At 40.3% G+C, this 15,778-nt stretch overlaps 1 protein-coding gene across 1 annotated transcript in view; it reads left to right on the top strand.

Moving 5' to 3' along the window:
• The first annotated feature begins 2,649 nt into the window (after positions 1-2,649).
• The window catches only part of VWF (von Willebrand factor), a 145,114-nt gene continuing 131,985 nt past the window's right edge, over positions 2,650-15,778 (top strand). The window contains exons 1-6 of the mRNA XM_065656516.1: positions 2,650-2,769; positions 3,812-3,866; positions 4,687-4,845; positions 6,485-6,587; positions 6,675-6,883; positions 14,595-14,719. Of these exons, the coding sequence (XP_065512588.1) occupies positions 3,812-3,866; positions 4,687-4,845; positions 6,485-6,587; positions 6,675-6,883; positions 14,595-14,719 (651 nt within the window). The 5' untranslated portion in view covers positions 2,650-2,769. The remainder of the gene's footprint in view (positions 2,770-3,811; positions 3,867-4,686; positions 4,846-6,484; positions 6,588-6,674; positions 6,884-14,594; positions 14,720-15,778) is intronic.

Below are 15,778 nucleotides of genomic sequence, written 5' to 3'. Positions count from 1 at the left end.
GTCCCCCAAGGTCCCTCAGACACTTAAGAGGCGTTGTAATGTCTGGCTTATCTGAACCATCTATTAAACATTGGCAGTCAAAATGTCAAAATGTCCCCCGGTATAGCCCAAGGCTCTGATCGTGCAGATGAGCATTTGTGGACTTCAGAAGCTTAGTCCAAGCTCAGTGATCTGCCCTCCTGCAGCCTGCTCCTCTCCCAAGCACTGTTCAATGGGCTCAGACTTTCTTGGGGCTTGCTCTCTCCCTTGCTGGTACTCCAGATAAAGCTTGTCAGGGTGTGAAGGCAGCAGCACAAAAGATGATAAGGGCAGACCTCGGCCATCCATCATGGTTACAGACTAAACAATCCTGTATTGTTGAAGAACTGGCCCCTTTTAATAACAATTATTAAGAAATCACTAAGGAACAAAACCAGCAATGTTTTTATTTTCAAGGAATATTTTGAGGGACTCTATCTTCTGCATGGGCCAAATAAAAACACATGAATCAAAGCTATGTGTTAGATTTGGATTTCCAAGAGGAAATTACCAAATTAAGAGACTTATTTGGGGCTCAGGCACTAAAAGGTTTAAAACTGAGAAGGATGCAAAAGACCATGGTGATAGGAGATCTTATTCCCCATAGAATGAATAATATTGGGATTCCCATAATGGAAGGTATTGAGAACATCTCTCTGTAATCACTAATGTCCAGGCTCTCAAAGTTATGCAGGACCTGCTGAAAGTTGGCAGCTGGACCTGAAAGGAGAGAATGATTCCCAGTCAACACTTCATACAAAACCAGAAGTAGTGGTGAGACTAAGGAAAAAAAAAAAAGAGGCATCTTTCCTGTTCCCTCTGCTGTTGCCCTGTATGTGCTTGTTGTTCAGCTGTAACTTCAGCCTTGAAGACAGTTTCATGGGAAAGGTTTTTAGCCCTTCTCTACAGTCACATCAGGTTTAGACTAAGTAAAACCCTGGCCTGTGGATTTCAGCAGTTAGAGCCTCCATCCTTGCTGATTCCTCTATCTCAAGGTTGCCAGCTTCTGCTATTGCACCCTCTAATACAAAAATGCCAAAGAAATAGTTTTTGAAGCTTTGACTTGCATATTTTTTCCCATAGATGTTGGTCCTTTGCAAATGCAGAGGAGCACTTTGGGCAGAAGCTGTGGGGGGATACATTATTGTCCTTTACCTGTACTTTGTTGCAGCAGGGATTGCTAGGATTGCCCCGTGCTGGAGGGATGTCTATGGAGCACAGCAAAGGCTGTGACTGTAGTGGACGCCAAGTCCACCAAGTTTCTGCATGTGGGGCATTTTTTTGTCTGTTCCCCATGATCTTCCCAGCTGCTGTCAGGCGTGGACCTTGCATGACCATGAATGTGAGTGGGGCAGACCTTACTGGAGAAAAAACAGGAGCATCTGGCTGAGAATATCCTGATGGTAAATGTTCGTTTCAAAATCTTGTCACTGGCTTTCCATTTGGAAAAAAAAAGAATTTGGTCTTTGTTTCTTTCTTTCTGTCACTCAGTCATGTAGTGCCGCTCTATAGCATTTTGACATGCAGATGTCATGAAGATTTCATGCAAGATGAAGTTAAGTATGGGTAGTGATTTATTATTTGTATTGTTTGTTACTTTTCAACCTAAGCAGACTCATCACCTAAATTGTCTCAAAAATAATCCATTGCAATTCTGTGAGTATCAAAGGCAGTCATCTGTAGAAATCATAAATTACCTGCAGGAAGAAATAATGATATTACAATGTGGGGGTTTTTTTAATGTTGTGTGATTTTTCTTGTTTTTTTTTTTTTTTTTTTTCCTCTTTTTTCCTAAGAACTGTGTGCAGGGATTATAGTCACTTTATAGTCAGAACTGCTTGTGCAGAAGACAAACATGCCTGCTGGGGCCTCCCAGGAGTCATATTTTTATTGTTTCATGTTGTTTTTCCTGGCTTAAAGTAAGTACCTGATTTTGTGAACCAGTGGCAAAATATGATTTATGTAGAAACATGTTGCCTCCTAACCCCTTCGTTGTTATTAGTAGCTAGTGAAAATACAAAGCATGGAACACTGAGAGTAAAGTGCGATGTCATCTGCTCTGCGTTTTTCTTGCTCAGTGCTGCACATATGCCCACAAAGGTTGTGCCCACCTCTTTAGATAAGTATGTACATGATTAACCCATTACCAGAGGATGTATCTACAGACATTTGCAAATTCAAGGGCTGAATGTTTTGATCTAATAGAATGTGGCAAAATTCAGATGTATTTGTACCTGGAGAAGAAAAATATATCTCTGCTACTGCTGAATTTTTTTTCTTTCTTCTTTAAAACAGTTGTTTGCAGGAAAAAAATAGTCTCTGGTCTTTGAGGCATAGAGCATCCTACTATTTCTCATTAACAATAGTCTTTCAAACAAATATGCTGCCTATTGGCTCAGCCAGTGAGATTTGTCACCATGCACATGCAAAATGTATTTCAAAGACTTATCTGTCATGTAAGTTTTAGAAACTATTTCCCTTCATTGTAACTTTCTGACAATTATGGCTACTGATTTACACGATAGCAATTTAATCTATTGTCTTGAGAATCAACCGGATGTGACGTTTGGTCTTTATTTTTCCTTTTAAATGAACAAGAGTTCCTGGCTTTTACAAAAACAAGAAATTTCAGACCAAAGCCATTCCAGTCCTGTCCTGTGAAGGAACATGGGAACAATGGTGTTGTAGACTACAGGTGGCAACTGGAGGAGCTTCTTGTTCGTGTGCAAGAGGAATCTCACACACGAGAAGGTACATTCATTTCTAAATAAACAAGTGATAAAATTATAGAGGAGTATATACTGGCAGATCTCACTGATCATATTATTGTTTGTTAGTGGCGCCTGCTCTATTAGAATTGGGAGAAACTTCAAGTCTGCAGCTTAGAACTGACTAGGAGATGGCAGGGAATGAAGAGTAGGGCTTTATATCCTTTTTAATTTGCTTGCTTTGTAAAGCTGAAGGGTTAACAAACAAAAGCAATATCTGATTCGGTCACAATAACGCAGTGCATGCATTAAAAATACACTAGCAAGTGTGTAATCTGAGAATAATGCCTATTGTTTTCTTTACCATTATTTTGTAGTCTCATTCCCATGCAGTTGCCACTTCTTAGCTATCTTGTAGAAGTAACAGTTTTATGTCAGAAAGCAGGAGGCAACACTAAAACTAATTTTGGTGAATGGAAGTTTTCACCCTGGGTCCCTAATCTCTGCAGTTTCCTCCCTTTACTACTTGCCCCTTATCTCAAGCATATTATCACTCTGAAATCACTGAAACCAGTGAATTATAAGCCTGTGATTATAATGGTCTGCCGGCCAGTCCTGTTCCTTTCGTGGATGTTTGAGCAGGATGCAAATCTTGCACAACAGAGGTGACTTTTATTGGGACCAAGTTGGCTGATCTATTCTGGTGTGCTTCTTCATGTCAGGTTGTCTGATAAATAACGCTGTGTGTTGAAGGGCTTTGTGTGTGCAGTGTATTCACTTAGATAAATTAAGATATGTGTTTATGTGGGATTGCAGTTCCTGTGGAGGTAGCCCACATTTCCCTGCAATGAGAAGTGAAAATAGGAAGAAAGAATAGTTAATCTCCTAGATTACCTACTTTAAGGAAGCATGGGTAGGTAACAGAATTACTGTGAAAGTCTGCATGGATTACAGCTTTCTGAAATGTTGTAGAACTTCAGAAATAACTTCATAAAGAATGGGTAGAAAATGGTGAGTTATGTGAAACAGACTAAACACCCCAAACTGAGAATGTGTTTATCTCTCTCTTGGTTTTTTTTTGACAGATGCTCTTCTTGGCAGTGCTGCTAACAAACCTACTGCTGGCCGCTGTAATATCAGGTATGGAAATGTGTTTATTTTCTGGTGTCTAAGAACTAGAATAAGTTTTCAGAGTTTCTTCTGTAAGATTTTTTTTTTTTTCCTCTTTTTGTCCATCTAATCCTGTAATTCCGGGACAGGCAATATTCTCATCATGCTGGTGATATTGTTAGAGCTTCTCCTTTTGGCTCTTTACTTTGCACTGTGTTGAGTCACAAAGACTATGTGAATTTGGTGGTGCTTGAATGAACAAACTATGGGGCTTTGCTACTGCCTTATTGATTTTAATGGGATTACAGGCAGGCACAGTTTGTAGCATCATAGAATTATAAAATCATTCTGATTGGAAGAGACTCTCAAGATCATAGAGTCCAGCCATTAACCTAACTCTGGCAATTAACCATGTCCCTAAGAACCTCATCTAAATGCCTTTTAAACGCCTTCAGGGATGGTGACTCAACCACTTCCCTGGGCACTGTGTTCCAATGCCTGACAACCCTTTCTGTGAAGAATGAATGAATGCATGGCATTCCTTAAAGGATCAGGACTGAAATTATCCATGCAAGGTTTGGGCCAGTAGAAATAAACAGAAAAAGCTATTTCACTAATGCATATAATAATAAAAAAAAATTAATAATAATAAAAAACCACAACACACAACCAACACCTAAACCTGTGCTTGATCCTATAGACTCTGATGCCAGACATACAGTCTGCCTAGAAGCTAGAGCTAAAGGTTTAGGACATATAGTGATCAATGGCAATAAATTGCATCAGAAAAATTCCTGAACTACAAAATGAATGTTTTACATTGCAAGTTACATTGTGTTTTGATATCCAGGATCATCGGGTTCTTTACTTCAGGAGTTATCAGTTTCCCGTTGCAGCTTTTTTGGGAATGATCACATCAAAACTTTTGATGATTCTTTCTACAATTTTGCTGGGGACTGCAGTTACCTCCTTGCTGGGGACTGTCACAAGCGCTCCTTCACACTCTTAGGTGAGTCTGAGCAAGAAACCAAAAAGTAACAAATGCAAAATATTCTAGGGATGTAGTGTTGCCCTTGTGTTTGGTTCTGTCACTGAGAAGAAAAGACAAATAGTATTGCCCTTTGTCAGATAGGAGGGACCACTGAATAAACGGATCTTAGTCTTTCTTCTGAAAACAGGATTATTTCTGAGGAAATTCTGTCACTTTGGCTTCTGTTATCCCCTGGTAATATAGCTCATGTATAACTAAACTGACAAGAAATGGAGATTTTCTTACTGGCTCTTCCAAAAAGGGAAAGGGAGACCATTTTTAATTTTGAATTCTCTAGGAGAATGTGGCTCTTAAAGCTGAGTACAGGAATAGGAACTGCATGAGCATGTAGAACTAATTTTACCTGCATGCTAAATGCTCACAGTAAGAAAAATCCCATCCTACATGACAAAAGGCCTTTGAACTAGCATGAGTCTCTGCAGCATCATTCTTGGAGATGGGCAACAGAAGATATGAGGAACCAAAGCCATATGTTACTTTCATACCGAACTCTTTTGGCAGATATTCATATATTAACTAATAACTGTTCTGTATTAGTAATAATAGTTTAAGATGACTTTTTACTGACTGTAAATAAATTGAAGTAAACTGCTGCCATCACTCTGAAAAGGAAACACATATCAATTTAAATAATTTTCTTCCTCAACTCAGTACAACTTTTTTTGTATGTAGAAGAATATGCCAGCAGATGTGAAATACGAATTGACTGAAGTATTTTATGTGGTCAAATAAGTCTTAAAAAAATGCCATGAGTTGGGGCTTTATTTCTTTGTTCGGCATGTAAGCATATCATAATCTATTTTTTTTTTTATTACTATCTCAGTATATGTGCGTGGGTTTGTTTCTGTTTTGGATACTTGTCTGTGAAGTGCAATCTGCATTGCTGAGTAAAGCGTATAGGTCTGGGCAAAGCTGACTACCTCAGAGCAGGAGGCCCAGAGTAGGTGGTGCATTGTACAAGGACCTGCTGTAAAGTCATAACTGGACAATGGGCAAAAGCAGAGAAAGGACTATGTCTGTACCCCCCCACACCCTCTTCTCTGTCAGAGTCTAAGAAAGTGGTCTTCATCTCTGTACTACTCCTTTTGAAAAATTCAGAGTGAGTAGCCCCCTAGTTGAATAGCCATTATTAGCATCCACTCCTTAAAGACCAGTTGAGAAGGTTAAAGGGCTTACCAAGAACAAAGATATCCAGGCTCAGTTCTTCCATCAGTTCAACCCCTTTCTCTTGCCAATGAGCTATGGGTTGTTCTTGGGAGGAAACTAGGAAGGGAAAGAGCAGGGCAGATCTTTGAGCACATCTCCTGTGGAATCACCTCCAGTGTGGGTGGTAGAATGGAGAATTCACTGTCTAGAGAGAGTAATAGGGGGAACGTGAGTCCACAGCCAGTGCCAGATCATGCGCCTACCAGTAGTTGATGCCAGCCCTTATCCTGGGACTATCTGTGCATTTCACATTAAACAACTATAGGATAAAATAGATGGATGGCTCTCGAAAAATGTTAGATTGTATACTCCCAACCCTGTTATGTGTACTGACAAGTTGTTCTCCTGAGCCTCAGAACTAACAATATTTTCTTATGTTTCATCTCTTCAGGTGACTACAAGGATGGGGAAAAAATTGGTTTCTCTGTGTATCTTGGAGAATATTTCAACCTTCACTTCTCTTTAGATGGAAGTGTGATGCAGGAAGACAAAAGGTACCTGTGGGAATGACAAGTATTCCAACAGAAAACCCCCGATATTTTTTGTGTCATATTTTGAGAAATTCTCATCTTTCTTCATAGGGTTTCCATACCTTTTGCTTCCAATGGCATTTTTATAGAGAAGGAGGCAGGCTATTATAAAATATTCAGCGATGAGCTTGGCTTTGTGGTGAAGATTGATATCAGTGGGAATATTCAGATACTCCTTCAAGAAAAGCACTATAATAAGACCTGTGGGTTGTGTGGCAACTTTAATAAATTTGCTGAAGATGACTTCAGAACTCAGGAAGGTAAGACTACAACTAATTGTATCTTAGTGTACACTTTGCCTACCTTTCCTGATGGGTGATTCAACAAATATTTTGCTGATCCAGCAAAACGTTTCCACCAAACCTGTCAGGTGTCTCATCTTGATGTGCTGAAAAGCTTTCTGACTCGGTTCTTTCGGCTCCCTTTCTCCTAAAAGGGAATTGCTCTCACATTTCATTTCTGAGCAAAGCCCAGAAGTCTGAATTCAACACTTTTGAAAACCTCGAATCTTGAATTATTTTACAAAGATAAAGCTACAGGCTAAAAAATGTGCAATATAGTGTGTGGAGAGGCTGACTAGGAGAAGACCCAGTCAAAAAGGTATGAGGAATACTCACTGATTCAACTTCTGATTTTTCGCAAGTTAGACAAGTGGGAGTAAGAATAGATAGTGTTGCAATAGCAGAATATTAAATCCTGGGCACTGTTGCTGACAGGTTTGTACTTGGATTTGACATGGGATTCTGTTCTCTAAAGTGGTTGCAGTTAATGACATTTCCCTGTCTATATGGGCTGCTGGGTTGGAGGTGTGCCTTATATCACAGCAACTCCTAATGCAAGGGAGAGATGAGACTGCTTTTGCTTCTCTATTCACTTTTATGGAAAGTCTACCAGTGTGGGGGAAGACTAAGAGCTTTGGAAAAGCACTGAATATGACTTTGAAGGACCAATCTTGATTTGTGGTATTTCAGAGTGTTTTTTAATTCTTAGCACTTATCTGAAGAGGAAAGGTTTAGAGTAAAGTTAGTTAATACATTAATTTATTAAATCAATAATGTAAAGTGTGTATTAAAAATAAATGACATAAAAAATAGAAAGGTAAACAAAGCAGCTTGGAGAAAAGCCTGGCAGTGCTCCAGAGATGTGTCTTACTGATGCTTGGAATACATAAGCATAGTTTCAATATACAGAAAAAAAAATGATTTCATAGTATCTTAAAATGATTGATCAGCCCTTCAGCAATGTAAATAATAAGAAACAAACTTGGCTCACAATTGCTTGGTGGGGCTTGGATACCTTGATGTCTGAATGTGTTGAGGTCTGAAGTTCACATGTTTTTCTCGAGACAATAAATATGAGTGAGGCTATTACAGAAAGCAGGAGCAAAAAAGGAGACCATATTGCCTTGCACTGCTCCAATATAGAGGATTCCTTTCTGCTGCTCATGTTTAAACTTGTTTCATTCTGTAGTTGTTTAACATGCCCGAGATTTTACCTTTCCTCTTTAAGGAAAAAAAAAAAGAGTGCTTTCACAATCACAGATTTCTGAATGTAATGACAAGATCACTGCTTGGAAGAGCAGAAAAATAATAGAGAATGTGGCAGAGAACATGTGTAGCTCTTATGGTACAATGAAGCCCCTGACTTCTGTAACCTGCATGGACATACAGATCTGTGCTAAAAGCACAGCTAAAAGCCTGATTAATAGAACTGTATCTCAGCAATTCTGCAATTTTTTTTACTTTGATACAATAGACATTTCATTTTAACTAGTTCAGAAGGAATCAGAATTAATTATGTTTGCATTTGTTGTATCAGTGACGGATATCACTATGCCTACAGGTTGGTTGTCTTCTGTCCAGCTCTGCTGGTGGGGTGGTTCATATGAGCTCTTCTTAACTTTATCCAAGTAAAATCAGCTTTTGATTAATTCAGAGTTTAAAAACAAACAAACATACAAAACAAACCTGCTGAAGCTAACTTCTACACAAGGGGCAAAACAAGCAGCTGGGGGAGGTAATATTCTTTAAATGAAAGATCTAGGCAGCCTGTTGGTGGCCTATGAAGCAGTTTACACTTTTTTTTTTTTCCCACTGCCATTTTTATTTGCTCTCCTTTTAGCCTGATTAGATCTCATAAAAGTCAGCCAAACTCAGGATGTGAGCTTGCTGTAATGACTTAGCGATCTGAGGTGAAGCACAATCTTAAGGTGAAGCACCTGCTGTGTTATTGGACATTGTCACTTACAGCAAGTAAACAAAGGAGACATGAAGTAAAGGGTGTTTAAACTTAGTAAACAGTGCATAATTGTTTTTCTTTTCTCTTGATATATTCATACTCATGTTCTATAATCTATCCAATCATGTGCTATTACCATAGTTCTCTTATGACTCCTAACTGTGTTTTGGTGTGTAAACTGAGAAGTGATAGTCTGATGAGAGGATAATACACATTGCTGCTGTACACACTTTTGATGCTCAGTTACTGAGGTCCTGGAGGTGTAAGTGATGTGATTTCAAGCTATGATACCCTAGCAAATGAGCATAGTACTGGTAGGACACAGCTTTGAAAGTAGTGGTCTTAGTAGCTCTTGGACCTCCAAAAACCAAAACAAAAAAACAACCCAAAGCCCCAAAACAATAGTCTCCCCAGTAGGTTTCAGAGTTGCAGACACACTTCCGTTCAGACAGAGGATGGGGTGCTGTTTCACTCTCATTGACATAGTTGGTTACTAAACTAGTTCATCCTGCAGAGAAGTGCTCATGTCCTGTTAAGACTGACAAACAAGATTGAATACATTGTATGTGGTTACTTGTTTGTTGGATATGGCAGTTAAAACAAGTCAGCTGCCCTTTGGGCTTTAAGCATGACTATTAATAAAATAAAATAAGAAAGTTCGCAGAAGCATTTCAGGGTTTTCTGTTTGTGTTTGTTTTTTCCCCTGCATCTTAATGAAGGAGTTAATTTCTCCTCTGCTTTTTCTTGCCATTCCTGTCCTTTGTAGCCATTCTGTGAGACTTGTTTTGTACCTGTCTTCATTATATGGTATTTGTCTGAGATACGAGAAGCCTGCATTCATAACCCACTCTGTTTTATTTAGAGTTTGGAATCAAAGTTATACATTTTTGTTGTGAGGAGACTGCCTTCATCACTGGGCTGTGGAGTTCTGGAGATAAATCTTTCCCTCCCTTGTGTTTAATATTATTAATTTAATATTCATTGAAGCAGAGAGGGTAGGAAAGACTTTATAGGCAATTACTTAAATATTTTATATCATTTATTTTGTCTAAACTATAGATCAAGCTTACAGATAGTTTTGCTCGTATAGAGTCATGTACTAAAACAAGCTAAACCATGTGAAAACAAAACAAAACACACCAAAACAAAACAACCCACCCATTACTTGGTAAATAACCAATGTATGAAAGTTTACACACTTCTGCTCACAGTGTTGTAGTGTCTTGCACAAATTCTTGTGTATATTTTACAGATGAGTTAATAGACCCTGGGACAGTTAACCTGCTGGACCTATGGCCATACGGAAAATCTGCAGGAGGTCCAGAGAGGGAGGTCAGGGTTCCTGCCTCCCACTCATGTGCCTTAAACATGAGGTGGTTATTGTGAACAATTTGCCTTGCCTGACCATCAGTCTCAAAGTAAGCAAGCAGCATACCAGTTTCAGATTTCAAAAGGAACTGGTGATTTTGAGACCCAGATGTCATAGTGGACACTGATTTTTTTTTTTTTTTTTTTTTTTTTCCCCTCCTGTTGAGAGTGAACATCATCTATCTGAAAACTGGATAAGTGAAAGCAACTGTTCTGATCAAAAAAAGGGAAGGGGGAAGTCTTGCCCAAGACATGTCAGTGTGTTATGTGGTTTGTGTGGTGTGTGTGTTTTTTTTCTTTTTTTAATTCTCTCCAAAGGGACAGAGACATGAGTGCAGCAATTAGAGCACTAAAGTCCAACAGAACAGCCCTGGAGGCCCAACCTGCTGCTCAGGTGCTTTGTGTGTGGCCTTCTTCTGGAAGACCTTAGCAGGGGACGTTTTTGGGATGTGGGGAGAACGTGAGATTTGGTTTGTGCTTTAACAGCTACTTCCTGAGCCCATCTTGTATCCTAAAAAGAGGCTGCGTGCAAACTAGAGCTGCCTGGGGGTCTTGACTATTGAGCAGCCAGTTCACATGCTCGTACCAGTCCATACTACAACCTGCATCAGGCACTGGTTCTTCAAGCACTTGTCTTGGATCCAGCTTTGTTTTCATCACGTTTTGTGACAACATCTGTTTTCAGCACACTTCCTGCAAGACTTAGGCAAAACAAGTGCTTTAGGAAAAAATCCCACCCGGGCTGTATGGAGAGTTTCTGGATGTAAGTGTCTGATGAGCTCTGGGTGGAAATTGTTTCTCCAGGAACTTGGCTGCTTAGACAAAGAAGGATAAACAAACATGGAAGGAATAGAAGTGAAACAAAACTCCACTGTGAATCTGTGTGAGTGAGGAGATTGTGCATTGTGAATGCTCAGGGAAAGGACAGGGAAAGGCAGAGAGAGAGACTTGCAAGACGTTTATACCTCAGCTGCTGTGGCAGGAATAAATCATTATTTGGGACAGGCTGAAATAAAATTAAGATCCTCTCACTAGCTGGGGGAAAGACTGCTCAGCTAAGCCAAAAGGCCTTTTAAACAAAGAATCAGGTTGCCAAAAAGGATGGTAGGAGAGGAGAGCAGTTGTGCTGCATGGTGGATGTGCAATGCTAGTGTAGGCAACAGAGCTGCCTAGCTGCTCCGTTAATACTATCACCTGTGCACATAAGAAATCCTAGGATTCTTTAGGCTGTTTTTGTTGTGTTGTCCCTTCTACTGCCTTTCCTACCCTTCATGTCCTTCAGCAGAAGAAAATGGAGGTGTTGGGTGAAAGGCAGCAATGGTGGTGAGCACTCTTCCCTCTGTCTGGAGCAGTCAGATGTATAGGGGACAGTTCTTCCTCACTGCTTTTCCTCCTGAAGCCTCATCAAACAGATAAAGTATTTGAGAATCGCCACACAGGTTGATAGGGCATGTAGCACAGAGTACGGATTGAAGAGCCCTCTCCAAAGTCACCCTCTGCAGAAATAACATATTCCCAAGACCCAAATCTGTTAAGCAGCTCAGTGGCCCCAGAGCCACTTCATAATTTCACATTAGAGCTCTTCTGATATTCAGTGAAACTTCCATGTCCAACTGCTTTTCACCTTTCCAGGAGTATGGAGTGCATCTTAATGTGTGATTGTAAAGCTGCTCGTTCAAGGAAAATACAGGTACTCTGAAAATACAGGTTCTACTGGATTTGTGTTAGGGGAAGTAATAACTAATGATAATCACTGAAATACTGTGCATCTTTAGTGACTGTGTTGTTTAGTGTTGAGGACAAAACTTCTGGGGTAAGCGGGCTACAAATGTGCATGCAAACTTTCTTAGTGCTCTCATTTTGAAGTCAGAGTGCCTCTCCAGCCCTTTAACTGTTGCCATATGTCACTTAAGGCTACACTGGACAAATCACGGGAAAAAAACACTGTCAATTGATCTCTCTTAATTCATTATTATCCTAGATTTTTACTGTTTTATGTTGAGGAGGTTTATCTGAAGCAGGACCTTAAGATATTGACCAAACTCAAATGCATCAATTATTGGCTGTTCCGAACAGCTTGGAGGTTAGTTTAAGGGCCCCAGGACTTCACACAAAGGAAGAAGTGCTCTGGCAACATGTTGGGAAATCATTTGTGCCTGTGGAATAGTCTGCTAATATACAGACAGGCACTGGAAGCAAGAGAGTTTGAAGATCAGGTTGCAAAACCAAACCAAAACAACAACAAAAAAACCCAAACAAAACCCACAAAACTTTGAAATTATTATTTTGAAAAGAAATTACTTTTTAGAAGGGCATGTTATGACAGGACAAGGAGTAATGGCTTTAAGCTAAAAGAGGGGAGATTTAGGCTAGGCATGAGGAAGAAATTTTTTACAATGAGGTTGGTGAAACACTGGCACAGGTTGCCCAGAGAGGTGGTAGATGCCCCATCCCTGGAAACATTCAAGGCCAGGCTGGACAGGTCTATGAGCAACCTGATCTAGTTGAAGATGTCCCCCCTCATTGCAGAGGGGTTTGGCTAGATGACCTTTGAAGGCGACTTCCAACCTAAACTATTCTATGAAAGTATTAATCATAGAATACAGCAGAGTTAAAATAGTATAATACAAATGTTGCATAAAATAACTACATAAGAGGTACAAATTTACAAGCACCACAGAAAAATAAAATCTAACGGAGGGGGAGATACAAAAAAAACAGGTGACCAGTATTTCAGGGCCAACAGTTGTCCCAACCTTCAAATCTTAACTTGTGGGTAAATGAGGATCTGGTGATACCCACCAGTGGGAAACTCAACATAGATGTGCATTCAGAGCCCAAGGAACACTGCTTCAGAGTGGAGTTCATCTCTTATTTTATAACCGTAAGACTACATTGGTGCAAATAAAAAGGAATGTATTTAATTTGACACTTTGCTTCTCCTCAGCCTAGATTTGATTTTTACTCTAATCTTTACAATCTCTGGAAAACTAAAGGGTTGCATTCTTGTTGCTGTGTTTTTCTTTTCCTGTGCTCAGTCCTGGCTCTCTAGATGAAAATTTCATGCCGTTTACCACCTTTTGCCTGCCATCTTTCCTTGGAGTTCCTCCTCCTTTGACATTGGCTGTGGGCCTAATGTATGCTACATTTATAAGCCCCAAATATCTAGTTTACAAAACAAAGTCTACTAAAGTCTACTGGCTTAATTACATCTCCCTTAGCATTCTTGGTGTAGTTTATATTACTAACTTTTAGTTTTGGAAAAGTTTTAGTGTTCAGTATATTCGTGTGTTTGAACTTAATGTACAGCAGGTATCTTGATGACATTTTTGTTGTATATTCATGAATATAATGATATATTATAAAAATATAAAATAAAAAAATATTACATAGGTATATTTAGTAAGCATTTATTTTGTTTTTCAGATACAGTCAGAGTCATATTTCAACATATTTTCTGCATAAGGTCTTGGGAATGCGCTAACAGTGGCAATTTATATTCTCACATGCAACACAATAGGGTCTTAAAAGTAAAGTTACAGGACTGAGAGTCATGAAATGAACTGTTTTGTAGCAGGTATCCACAGAAGGAAATGGAAGTAGTCCTCTAATCAGCCAGGCCATGGGAGGCAAAAGGAGGAAGAGGGGACATTCTCATTCTGGGAGGATCCCCCTTCTCAAAAGCACGGAGCAAGAGAAACAGACATGCTGCTTGCATCTCCAAGGAAGTGACATGCAGTTTGACTCCTTCAGTTTTGCTTTTATTCAAAAGGGGTGGAAATCTTGGCAGGTGTGGGCCAGGAGCTGCCTGTAATAAGGCAGAGGAGCATATTTCAGGACCACTTACACAGTAAGAACATGGGCCCAAGCAATTATGATGTATGTTAAGTTTCTTTGCAAACAAGATTTAGTTTCAGATAGAAAGAGAAAATCAAGGCCAGCTGGGATCAGGAATGCTAATACTTTCATTGGTTAGGGAGAGCACCTTCATTTTGTTTGCCCCTTTAATGTCTCATGTTTTATTGAAAACTTCTAAATATTAGGAAAATGTGAAGGCATGCTTAGGCTTCTGTAGATTATAGCTGACCAGAAAATAACTCCTATCATGTGCATGCAGATGTGAGAAGTGCTGAGACCTGCCTTCTTCAGGCTTTAGTCTATCCAGGGAGATCCTCTGCAGGAGTCAGCCCAGTTCACTCAAAGTGGCTTTTCCACAGTCAATCTATTTGGAATAGAAATTCATTTGATATGACAGTTTTTAAAACCAGCTTTTAGTAGAATGTCACACAGATAGTAGCTAATGATGATGACTCGTTGCTCAAACCCCTAAAAGAGCCATGTGCTTCTCCTCTTTCTCGTTCACAGGGACCCTTGTGGGAAACAGTTACGATTTTGCAAACTCCTGGGCTTTGCACAGTGAAAACAAGCAGTGCAAGAGAGTGCAGACTCCAAGCAACACCTGCAACATTTCATCTGATATTGCAGAGAAGGTTGGTGCCGCAACATACCATTCTGGTTTTGGTCCTCTTCTACCTGAAGGCAGCTTGCATTCCCTCTGGCAAATGCTTCCTTGAATCCACGTCTGTACCTAACGTGGTCCTCCCTCAGCAAGTGGTTAGAATGTGAGGCATTGGAGATAACTCTTTTGGGTTTCCGAGGCGCAGCGTGGTCTGAGATAGCTATACTGGGCACTGCTCTTGCCATTGCACTGGAACAAGGTGCATAGCTCTTTGTCCAGCCTGGCAGGAGTTAACCGTGGGGCTGGCAGTGTCACTGCTCGGGTCCCTGCTGTGGTGCAACAGGGTCAGGTGGTGCAGGAGGTGGAAATGACACATCCTCAGCGCATGCCTGTGCTGTTTGTGGGCTCTTCCAGCCTTTCTGTGAGCCAGCGCGGGGCTAGATGCAGGATGCAGCTGTGTTTGTTGTTCCTGAGCTGACAACTCTGTGACCTCTCATCCTCTGGCTGGTGCCAGCAGGAGGATTTCTACACTAGGGTGCTGTAGAGAAGTCACCTTGGAGGTTGCATGTCATGGCTGATGTCTTATTTACTGCAGTCTTAAGAAAGGAACAGTTTACCCACTAGTTAGTGAATGCAAGTTTTCTCTTCTACTGCAGCATGCCTGACACTATCCTTTCTAAAACTTTAGTACATCTATACACCTCTTCCGCCATTAAAACCCAAACCAACACACAAATATAAAATAGATGACCATGAAACCACTAGCTTGGTATTGCTTGGGAAAGATGTGTTTAGGTGGTACCTGGAGAATTATGTAGTTAATTCCCTTACATTGACTGGCCCAAAATGTTGTGGTGGATGGAGCCAAATCCAGTTGGTGGCCAGTCATGAGTGGTTTCCAGATGACATAAAATTGGGCAGAGTGGTGATCTGCTGGAGGATAGGAAGGCCGTACAGAGGGATCTGGACTGTCCGGATTGTTGGGCTGAGGCCAATTGTACGAGGTTTAACAAGACCAAGTGCCAGGTCCTCCACTTGGGTCACAAAAACAGTGCCCAGGGAGCACTACAGGCTTGGGGAAGACTGGCTG

Source organism: Caloenas nicobarica, chromosome 1, assembly GCF_036013445.1.
Source record: "Caloenas nicobarica isolate bCalNic1 chromosome 1, bCalNic1.hap1, whole genome shotgun sequence".
Taxonomy (NCBI): Eukaryota; Metazoa; Chordata; class Aves; order Columbiformes; family Columbidae; genus Caloenas; species Caloenas nicobarica.
Note: the sequence above shows the minus strand (reverse complement) of the source record. Positions and strands in the feature narration are given on the sequence as shown.